The sequence below is a fragment of the Neltuma alba genome, unplaced genomic scaffold (genome assembly GCF_004799145.2).
Source record: "Neltuma alba isolate B1F8T4 unplaced genomic scaffold, ASM479914v2 tig00012185_pilon, whole genome shotgun sequence".
Classification (NCBI taxonomy): Eukaryota; Viridiplantae; Streptophyta; class Magnoliopsida; order Fabales; family Fabaceae; genus Neltuma; species Neltuma alba.
Genome location: NW_021636727.1, coordinates 549,655 through 561,428, shown reverse-complemented (window position 1 = coordinate 561,428; position 11,774 = coordinate 549,655). Strand labels below are relative to the sequence as shown.

The following is an 11,774-nucleotide window of genomic DNA, read 5'->3' as shown; positions in this document are numbered from 1 at the left end:
GTGGCAACTTGTGTTGAAACAAACTCTTACTTATTGAATTCAACTTATGGCTTGTTTGGGAGGGCTTAAAAAAATTCTCTATAAGCATATTTTATGTAAATCTAGATAAACTCTTCTCATATATTTATCTTGTATTCCGTAAATCACTATTGAAAAGCTACTTATAGACTACTTATAAGCTATTCAAAACGGGATTTTAAGCTTTACTAAGAATTTTACTTATAACTCACAAAATTGTAAGAATCTTACTGTTGATATGAAAACTTTATTAGTAAGCAATTTGTAAATATATTTATAAATATTTTTTAAATCTCGAGATATGCCGTGACTTTAAGGTCCCAATTTCAAGTCACCTTAACTTTTAATTATATATATAAAAAAGGAAAACCTACCACCGTTTGAAATGTTGGTTGGTTGGATCCATCTATATTATCACCTTAGTAAGGAATTGAGGTGCAAACCTTAGAAATTTTAGGGATTAACTGTACAAGAATTAAAAAATATGAGGAAAAACATATGAACTTTTTGAATTACAAGGACCCAAACTAATACAGATTTATAGATTTAATTATTATTGCAAGTGGTATGTATTTTAAAAGGAACTTAAAAATCCGATAACTGCTGCCTAGGGTTTTTGAAACCTCAGGAGATTGGAACAAAGGGAAATAAATCCCCTTCTCTCTTTTGACCCCTTGAACCTGAAAAAGCCAATTCCATTTCTCCGAAGTGCCGGAGCTTCTCCTACTTCCTGACCTCTGAGCGTTGGTGTTGCTTTGCTCTGTAGACGATGGGAAGGGGAAAATTCAAGAGCAAGCCCACTGGCCGCCGCCAGTTCTCTACGCCCGAAGACCTTGGTAAACATTACTAATCTGTCCTTTTGGTTTTGATTCCAACTCACATCGCATAACTCGCAGGTTGTGACAGGCTAGCCTATAACTCACGGGCTCACTTGTATTCCTAGCCCTATATACAATGCAAGTCAACATAGAAATTGCAAATGCTTGCTACCTCTTGATGAGTTTAACTTCTTGTTTTCAAGTTCCTTCCTTGCCAATTCTCCTCCTCCTTTGATGCAAAGCGTATTGGTAAAAACATTAAGGCATCATACATTACTAACCTATCCAATTTAAATTATCAACATACCCTTAACTCTTTTTCTTTGATTTTTGGGTTATTGTTTCTAACTTTGATTCATTGAATCCCTTGGTCTTTTCTTACATAATTTTCCATATAAATTATATATTTCAACTTAGATTTATCAAAATTTATTTCCTTCTCATGTTTTTGTATTCCTAGCTCTATATACAATGCAAGTCAACATAGAAATTGTAAATGCTTGCTACCTCTTGATGAGTTTAACTTCTTGTTTTCAAGTTCCTTTCTTGCCAATCTCCTCCTCCTTTGATGCAAAGCCTGTTGGTAAAACATTAAGGCATCATACATTACTAACCTATCCAATTTAAATTATCAATATACCCTTAACTCTTTTTCTTTGATTTTTGGGTTATTATTTCTAACTTTGATTCATTGAATCCCTTGGTCTTTTCTGACATAATTTTCTATATAGATTCTATATTTCAACTTAGATTTATCAAAATTCATTTCCTTCTCATGTTTTCCATGTTGGTCGAATAGGGTAGGGTTTAACTTCAAAATTCTATTTTCAATTTTTAATTCTTCCAAAGAAATGTTCTCAACTTAATCTTATATAATTTTACCTCCTAAACTCATTGGAAGCATCAAATCAACTTGAATCAAACCCTAGCATATTTTTCTATCTTGGGCGAATAGTATACATGAGCTTAATTATGGTCTTGGAGTTCTTCCTTAATTCATGCATAATCATATATTCCCAATCAATCTTTATCCGCTAATCTTTAACCTAATCTCTAATCATGCTTATCAAACCATATAGTGATTAAGGCAACATAGTAGTCTTAAGTTTAAGTCATTTAACCTCATCAAGATTAAATCCTAATCATTCATTAATCAAGGTAATTAATTCTAATCAATGTAATTATGCTTTTAATACCTTGATTAAATACTTGGGCTTGGATAATCACCTCTTGCTTTTTCTCTTTTCTCTTTCTTTCTTTCTCTCTCTAGAACCCAAGAGCAACAATCCCTCTCCAAAGTCCCTGTGTTGGCTGAATTATGAAAGGGAGGGACAGGTATTTATAATGCTTCTATTAACTCTTAAACCTTGAAGTTTCACCACTTCATGAAATTACAAGAGTTATGTGGCTAAATCTCAACACTCCATTTTTCTCTCCATAACACATGGACAAATCTTAAGCTAGGAGGCTTGTGATCTTTCCATGTAAGAGGGTGAATTCATGGTGCTTATATCATAAGGTTATGTCATCCAAGATTAATTAGATTAATCCTTAGTTAACCTCCTTAATCCTCTTGATTAATCACCTTCTAGAACCTTTATTTCTATTTTATTTTCTTTAATTCTCTTCCATATTCCATGGCCAAATTGGTGTGAAAATGGAAGGATTTGGGGAAAAATCCACTTTCCCAAGTACCCTTTCATTCTCCTGAGTTTCGATGCTTAGTCGGATGAATTTTTCCTGTACTTTATCTAAACCAGTATCTCTAAAAATTCATCTCAATATCCCAAGACTCTGCTTTTTATGTAAAAAAGTTATATGATTTTTTTAGAATTTATTTCACCCTATATTTTTTTAAATTCCAATTCTTTCAGAATCGGTGTTCTACCAACAAAAATTAAGCTTTAAATATTATTAAAGCTAACTTTTTTACCTTCTAATGTGGAAAACAATTTTATAAATTATGATAATCTTCCAAATAATTTTTCCTTATTTTTTTAGAATTATTGAGGCCTCTAAATAATTTAAATAATTAATTTTGACTACCATTACCTAGTAACCCAAAAAATCCTAAAAATAAAGAAAATTTAATATTTAAATTATTTTCCTCCTGTTAACAAATGTTCTAAGCCTTTAATTCTATTTTTATGATATTTTAGAAATTTTTGGAAATTTCTTTCCTAGCTTTCCAACTAGTTCTTTCTTTATCTGATATTTTAAAAATATTAGTCTAGACACTGCACAGGTCTTAGTACAAAAGTTGGGTCATCTATATCCTCTCTATCAACTGGCCCTCAATTTATTTTATTTTCCTCATTCTCAGGGTTAAAATTATCAAGATATGACAAAAATGGAGGACAACTAATGCAGTAAGAGAAGCAAAATTATTACTTCCTCCATCCTTTTTATAAGAAACATTTAAAATCTTAAATTTTAATTTTATTTTGGTTAAGGGGGTGGACTAAAATTTTAAAATTTTTTTAGGGTTGACTGATATTAATTTGCTGTTGTGAGGGTTTACTAAAATTCTGAGGATTCATTTTAAGCCCAATCAATCTTCATCATTAATCTTTAATTGGGCTCTAAGATGTGAAAAATAAAATAATATTCAATAAATATGTGCGCAAAAATCACATTAAATATATCTAACTAAGTGTTTCTTAGTACTTAAAATTTTTTAATAACAATTTTATATCTTCAATATTTTTATGTTTATTGCTGAATACATCTAATTAAATGATTTTTAATACTTACAAATTTTCCTAATAATATATTAACTTTGTATTTTAATTTATTATTTTTATTAAATTTATCAAATTATATAGATAAGATATACCACTTCTGGTACTAATTATAAGACCTCGTTTGTAATATACCTAATAGAATGTTATAAAACTCATTTTTTTTGTTATTTTTATATTTAAACTTACTTTTTTCATTACTTATTCAAACAAGTTTCAATTTGTTAAACTAATTTTTTTATAAAAATCAATTTAAACATAAATCATATTATATTAACTGATTTTTGTAAAAATTATATTGGAAAAAAATAACTTCTGCCATATCTAATCCAAACATATCTAAAAGGTAAAAAGAGCCAGATGAAAACCATGTTTTTGGTTCTGCAAGTGTTCAAGAATAATCAACTTGTACTTTAAAAGAAATTTGCTATTTTTTTAACAGTGCAAAAGTTGATTATGGGAGAATTTAGGCTTGAAGAAGTTTAGCATCCAGGCACGTCATATCATTGGAGGCAGTGGCAATGGTCCTAAGTGAAGTTGATGCGAAATTAAAAAGGGAAAGGCCTCGTTGATCCATAGTAAATTGAGATAAACGTGCAAGAAAAATTTTATCTTGACTTTTTAAACATGATTTATAGATACAAGGTAAGTATATGAAAAAAATTTTATACACGAAAGTATTTATAAATGTTTATATTAAGTAGCTCCAAAAACAAGCACCTAAAAAATTTAGAAGTGCTTTAAAGTTTCCAACTGATGTCTATACAATAAACCAAGTAACAGACTAAAAAAATATAGAAATGAGGGAATGATTTCTTATATTTTCAATCTCCCAGTATAAATGAGATGCCCCATTTTAAAGGTATAAATTTGCAATTCATATGACTCACGTGGTAAATAATGTCCATGAACGTGAGTGGAAAAATAAATCCGAGGGGGTGAATACCAAATAGACAATCTCGAGTCTCCATATTCGTCAAAACATGGCTTTTTATGTGGGGAGTAAATTATAGATGACGTGAGACATATGGCTGGTCAAAAGATGATGGGAGACATCATCATTCTACTTTCCGCGTCGGCAGGTTCATGACCTTGTTGGTTCATGTCTTCATATTATAAATATTAATTTCTCCTAATATTATCTTATCACGACGCAGAGAAAAAAGATATTTTTTAGTTTTATTTATAAGACATTAAAATTTTTTTGTATGGAAATATAATTTTACTTATTATTTATTACTGTGTTGATTTTGTTTGCATGATATATAATATATATTAAATAAGAATAAAACTAGAGAGTTGTTGAATTTTAAATGAGAGTTGCTGAAGTTTAAAATTTTTCATAATCTATATAAAACATATTGAAAGTAATTTATAAATAAGATCAGAGAAGTAAATAGCCAAATCAAACCAATTTGTTAGTTTCTAATGGGGTAACTGGTCTGTTGCATTTAATCTCAAATCAAGAAAAGCTAATCGTTTGCTGATTCTCTAGCCCATTAAAAGATTTCAGTCAAAGACTTCCGTTGGCTAGTGTGCGTTTTCACGCCCTTTTTTTGTTAAACAAAAATTCTCTTACACTGTGTTGGATTCGACATAGAGAAGGAGAGAGGAGAGATTTTAATAAAGAGGAGGAGAGGCAGAGAAAAAGGAGGGTAACTATGAAGGGAAGAGGGAGGGAGGGGAGATTTTTATGAAAAGAAGAGGAAAGAAGAAATTTTAATGATACCTTGTTTGGTTTGGAAGGGAAAGGGATGCGAGGGGAGGGGAGCTAATTAAAAATTAACTATTTTAACTTTATAAAATTAAAATAAATTTTCTCACTTTTTTGTGTGTCAAGATATAAATATGTATAATATAATTCACTAACTTTGACTTGTCATGATACAAATTATTTATGACTACTTATTATTCGAACAATAATTAAAAAATGACAAGAATTATAATATTTTTAATTGAACCAACCTTCTTAAAAAATAAATTAAAAAAAATAGATTGAACTTATCTACCAATATGTATTGCAATCAAAATAAACATCTATATTTTCAAAATAAAAAAATCCATGTGAAAAAAGATTCACGAGCGAATATATTATCCACATTAGAAAATAATTCAAATATGACAAACATGATATAAGACTACTCCTAATGAGAAAATGAAGAAGATCTAAATACCATATCCATGGTTGTTGCTTTATGTCGACTTTCACACATAATTATAGCAGATTAGGGCATTAAAAAAAATTAAGAGGGAAAGAGGAATTAAATTATCTCATTCAGATTAATTTTGGAATGTAAAATATTATCTCTTATTTCTCCTCCAAAAAACCCTATTTTTGGAGGGAAGGCTAAGAAGAAAAAAAGAGGGAAAGAGAACCCCTCCCCTCTTAAAAAAATATTTAACCAAACAAGGGGAATGGAGCAACTCCCTCTCTCATCTTAAAAAATTTTCCAACCAAACAAGTGGAGGGGATCAACTTTCCTCCCTTTCCATCCAAAAACCTTATACCAAACATAGTATTAATGTCATTGTGCTTTTTAATTGCGAAAAACAAAGAAAAGAATTTGCAGGTTGTGAGTAGGGGTGAGCAAAACCGAACCGTAACCGATAACCGAACCGAACCGAATTTAATTTCGGTTTTTCAGTTCGGTTATTTCGGTTTTCGGTTATATATTCGGTTTTTATTTTTTAAATAATTCGGTTTCGGTGTTCGGTTCGGTTAGTAGAAAAAAAATTCGGTTATAACCGAATAACCGAAATAAATATATTATATATTTATATTTAATAAATATTATTATAATAAATATATATGTGGGTATATGTGAACTTTTTAAATATATTTATATTCAATAAATATGATTATAATAAATATTATTATAATAAATCACATTGAATGATGAAATATTTATTAATTAATGGTTATAATTGTGTTTCATTATTTTTAATTTAAAATTATTTTTCATATTTATATATTTCGGTTAATCGGTTAACCGAACCGAAATTTTCGGTTAATTCGGTTTCGGTTAGTTTGGTTATTCGGTTTCGGTTCGGTGTTTAAAACTTACTCTATTCGGTTATTCGGTTAATTCGGTTATTACCGATAACCGAACCGAAAACTGAATGCTCACTCCTGACTTGTGAGTTATAAGCTACTGAGATATGCTATATTTGCTGCCTCTTGCCATGTTGGAAATAACCAAATCCGTTAATAAGTGGTTGACAAACCAACCTATTAATCAATCATTTTTTTTAATATTTTTTAAAATTTGAACTAAATTATAAATTTTTATAAATAAAATCGTTTCTATATTTTTGTAACAGTATATAATTAAATTAATCTTAAAACTTATAAATATAAGCATATAATTTATTTTATATAATTATTCTACCAGTATAACAATAATATATAAATACAAATATCCTAACATAAAGTAAAGCTATATTTAAATTATGTTTAAAATAATAATACCTCATATTCTTAATATAAGATCTAGTTGACTGATTTGAAGAGATTAAAAAAACTAGTTAAATTAATTATTTGTAATAAATAGGTGTTATCTTTCTTAGAATATCCTTGCTAATCATGTGTATTAGTTACAATGACTACTTTGAAAAATAGATAAATATGAAAGACAAAGTAGATTGGACTCTTATATTTAGAATCAAATTAAAAATCAAATGAATTCTTATATTAAGAACCGGATGTAGTGACATTTTTTTCTGACAAAATTTTTTTATTAAAAATTAAAAAAAGGTATTAAAAAAAGGCAAACGAGCTTATGGGCGAGCCCACTGCAGTTCTGCAAACTACAATGTAGAAACTTGTCCGGAAAAGACTTTCACTTTTTTAATTCAGCTTAGGGTGTGTTTGGATGAAACCAAACCGTGGTTTGGAAAAGTGATTCTGGAGAATAGATTCTGGGGAAAATAGATTCTGTGAAGAATAGATTTTGTAAAAAAGTGATTCTGAGAAGTGAGAGTGTTTGGATAGTTGTTATCAAAAGCACTTTTTATATATACAAATTACTAAAAAAAAGACATGAGTTAATATGATAATTACAGAAAAAATAGATTTTATGATATATTTTAATTTGAAGGAATAAAATTGTTAATAATATGTTTTTTACCAACATAATTAATAATACATAAGATAATATAATTAATAAATAATTAATGTGTATATATATTTATAAAATATAAGATTAAATATATTTATAAAAAATATGTTTATAAAAAAAATAACAAGATACATATCATATAGGCCCTCACACTCTCCCTTTTTTCTCCAAAAGCAAAAAAATTTTGCTTTTTCCAAAACCATGGTTTTGGTTTTTGGAGGGGGTGTTTGGGTGACTAAATCCCCAAACCATGGTTTGGGTCCCCAAACCATGGTTTGGGGTGTCACCCAGACCCTTAGACATGATTTGATTAGTAAGGAGTGGATTCATAAGTTATGAAATTATATAAATCTTATTATTGATATAAAGAAGATATTGGTGAGCAATTTATAAATATCTTTATAAAACTTTTTAAATATAAAGGCATGTCGTGAACCTAAGTCCAAAATCAATTCAACTAAACTTTTAATTACATCAAAAGAAAACCTTATCACTGTTTGGAGTGTTGGTTGGTTAGATCAATATATACTACAAAATGAGTCTTATATTTAGAATTGAAAGGAATATTATTTATCACCTTAGTAAGGAATTGAGACACAAACTTTAGAAAATTTTAGGGATTAGCTGTATAAGAATTTAAAAATATGAGGAAAAATATATGAACTTTTCGAATTACAAGGACCCAAACATGCATTTTAAAAGGAAATTCTAAAAATTCCGATAATTGCTGCCTAGGGTTTTTGAAACCTCAGGAGATTGGAACAAAAGGAAATAAATCCCCTCTTCCCCTTCTCTCTTTTGACCCATTGAACCTGCAAAAGCCAATTCCATTTCTCCGAAGCGCCGGAGCTTCTCCTACTTCCTGACCTCTGAGCGTTGGTGTTGCTTTGCTCTGTAGACGATGGGAAGGGGAAAATTCAAGAGCAAGCCCACTGGTCGCCGCCAGTTCTCGACGCCCGAAGACCTTGGTAAACATTACTAATCTGTCCGTTTGGTTTTGATTCCCTATAGAATTTTGAGTTTTGGCACTTCCGCATCATCAGTATAATCTAATGGCTTTGCGAAATGTGTAATTGTGATGAATACGTGTTATTATGATGTGAGTTGAATTCGCTTTACTCTGTTATCGCCTTATTCTTACATCTTGCTGCAGCAAACGAAATTGAGTTGACTGAAGGAATTTCGTGGTTCATCCAATAGAAGTAGTAAAGAAACATGATGGCACACGTTTTCTTATAGAGATATAAAATTTTATTTGGCTTTTTGTTTCTTAGATCTGAATTGATTGCAAACTCGAAATCTGTTTAAACATCGTTGGCTGATCCCCGCGCGCGCGTGTTGTATAGTTTAAGTTTCCTATGTATGCGGCAAAATATATTGCTTGAGTTTGGTTTGATTCTTTGACATGAAACTACAAGATGCACTAACTTCTCCCGATCTGGGCGAACCAAAAGGGGAAAAAAGATATTCTTAATAGAAGAAAAATAAACTAAATGATTGATTATTGTAGAGAAATTCTAAACCCCCAGCGTTTTCCTGAGATTGACACCCTCGGTCTGGGTCATTGAGTTCCTATTTTGGCTTATTCCATTATCTGGGCTAATACAGACTGGGAGAAGAGCATGAACAAGAAAATAAAAATCAACTGCATGCTTTATTATGTACTAGTATCTGAAAACATAAACTGTAGGAATAGATTGTTAATAATTTTGACAGTGGAAAATATTGGGGCGAAGCGGCTGGAAATTGGAATTTCTGATTTGGAACGGAGAAAAATAGCAGCTAAGATACTCAAAGCCAATTATTAACTGGCTGTCAAATGCTGTAAATGGGAACCAATAGCGGAAACTAGTACCAAAATTGCTTTTGCTTCCCCTTCTTAAATTTACTTTATTCAACTCTCTTTAAATCTATTTCAGTAGAAGAATGAAATTTGGGAAAAAATATTCCTTCGGCCCCGTTATTTTGTTCTTGTGATATGCTACTTGCCATAGTTCCTGTATCAAAATATTACGGGAAATTTTCGTTAACTTATGAGTTGATTCTTTGGTTTTGAAATTTACCTGAAGGGCAAAGGACATTTTCTTGTTGGTTGTAATTTTCTTTTTCACCCTTCCCCCTTAGTAGAAAAAGTGATAGAAAAGGTAGGATATGTCTCTGGCAGAATAATTAACTACTGTAACCACTTGTTTAAATATTGCAGCGGCTGGTACATCTAACCGTCCACGGACTTTTAGAAAGGTTTTCTTCTCCTCCCTCTCTCTCTCCCTCTCTCTTACAGGCACTTACACACAGTCACTTGCTTAAATGATTATTCTGTCTGTATGAAGTCCTAATAGCATTTTTTTATTAAGAAAATTGCATTTTTTTTATGCAAGGTTTGTCTTTACTTGATCCTCATTTTCTCCATATCTTTTACAATTCATTTTTATTTAATATGGTCATTTCCTTTTACTTTATTAGAAAGAGGAAGAGGAGGAGGAAGTTGAGGAAGCATCTGAGGAAGAATCTGAAGAAGAATCCGATGAGGGAAGTACGGTAAGTATTTTACAATTAATTACAAATACAGAGCGCTACATGTTTTCTGTTTCTGTGGTTTCCCCGACTTGATATGCAATTGACTGGCTGTTTGCTTTGTAATGTCAGCAAAAGACAAAAGGAACCCAAGGTATTATTGAGATTGAAAATCCTAATCTGGTAAAGCCAAAGAGCCTGAAAGCTAAAGACGTTGATGTGAGTTTGACGTCAGTTTTTGGTTCTTAGGGAGAAATCTTGTAGTAATTAATGTATATAGAAGAATAACATTACTTTCTTGCTGAAGCAGGTGGGGAAGACATCTGAGCTTTCAAGGCGAGAAAGGTTTGTTACTTCTGGTTTATATTGATGTTTAAAAAGGGTGTTTATCACACACTTTTGAAGATGACATTCCTCACTATCAAAGCAGAACAGATCCTTCATTTATTTAAATTCTTTTAGTTCTATATTTGGAAAAAGCTTGAAAGTGAAACATCTGTTTTAGGAGGTTTTCCTTATATATGTGATATTTTACCACCTGTTATCAGAGAGGAGCTGGAGAAACAGAGAGCTCATGAACGTTATATGAGGTTGCAAGAGCAAGGGAAAACTGAACAAGCAAGGAAAGATTTAGGTACTTGGAGTTATTGAAATAATCTCTAATAATTATGCCCCTTCTTTACATGTAATCTATTACTCGGGTAGACCTGTAGACTGCCTGTTGACTGTGAATGACAAAATGCTGTAGGGGCAATATATCCTAGGTGTTTAAGCATTTATGTGATGAGGGCTTTTCATTTTCATCTCAATACTATTTCTTTCTATTTCACACAGAGCGTTTGGCTCTTATACGTCAACAAAGGGCAGACGCTGCCAAAAAACGAGAGGAAGAAAAAGCTGGTAGGTTTTTGAACATTGTTCAGTATCAATGATTGTTTATCTCTTGATGTCAAAAACCTGAAACTGATAACGAAGTTGACTGTTTCAGCCAAAGAACAAAAGAAGGCTGAAGCGCGCAAGTGAATTTCATGGTGATGTGCTGGTGGCCATGTGGCCTAGTTTTACTACAAACCAGTGGGAAGAATATATGCTGTCTTTACATTGTTAGTTTTGATGGATGTCAGTATTCCAAGTTGTTATCATAGTATGCAATTATTTCTTCCTCTTGTTGGCTGAGAATCTTGATCATAATATCTTTCACTAACTACACCTGGCTAAGGGAGGGAATTCCATTTAACTTCTTTCGGTAGGCTTTTTACATTTTTAACTTCGTGAGTAACAGCCTTATTACCGATCAGTGCTTTTTGAATGGCCTGTCATGATGCTTAAATCTCTCTTAAGCTTTTCATTTAGACTTTGAGTTTGCAATGAAGAAAAATAGGAGAAAAAGGGTGGCGGGCCTTTTTTTTTTTTTGGTACTCCTTGTCTATAATTATATGAAAATAAGGTTCAAGTATAGGATCATTTTCTCTGGGTAACAAAATATATGGTAATTTTGGGTGGGCACAGCCTCGTGCGGAAAATATTAAGGACCTCACTGTGACTAAATTAAACTTCAACGATCT

General features: G+C 31.1%; 1 protein-coding gene across 2 annotated transcripts; it reads left to right on the top strand.

Moving 5' to 3' along the window:
• The first annotated feature begins 635 nt into the window (after nucleotides 1-635).
• Nucleotides 636-11,523, top strand: LOC114724317 (28 kDa heat- and acid-stable phosphoprotein). Of its 2 annotated transcripts, none has more exons than XM_028910648.1 (8): nucleotides 636-854; nucleotides 9,899-9,936; nucleotides 10,159-10,233; nucleotides 10,342-10,428; nucleotides 10,520-10,554; nucleotides 10,758-10,843; nucleotides 11,044-11,109; nucleotides 11,198-11,523. In XM_028910648.1, the coding sequence occupies exons 1-8, from the start codon at nucleotides 788-790 to the stop codon at nucleotides 11,230-11,232; spliced, it is 489 nt and encodes a 162-aa protein (XP_028766481.1). In that variant the 5' UTR covers nucleotides 636-787; the 3' UTR covers nucleotides 11,233-11,523. The 2 variants fall into 2 exon arrangements, with proteins under 2 accessions (XP_028766481.1, XP_028766480.1); XM_028910647.1 differs by lacking the exon at nucleotides 636-854 and adding an exon at nucleotides 8,492-8,663.
• The last annotated feature ends 251 nt before the right edge of the window (nucleotides 11,524-11,774 follow it).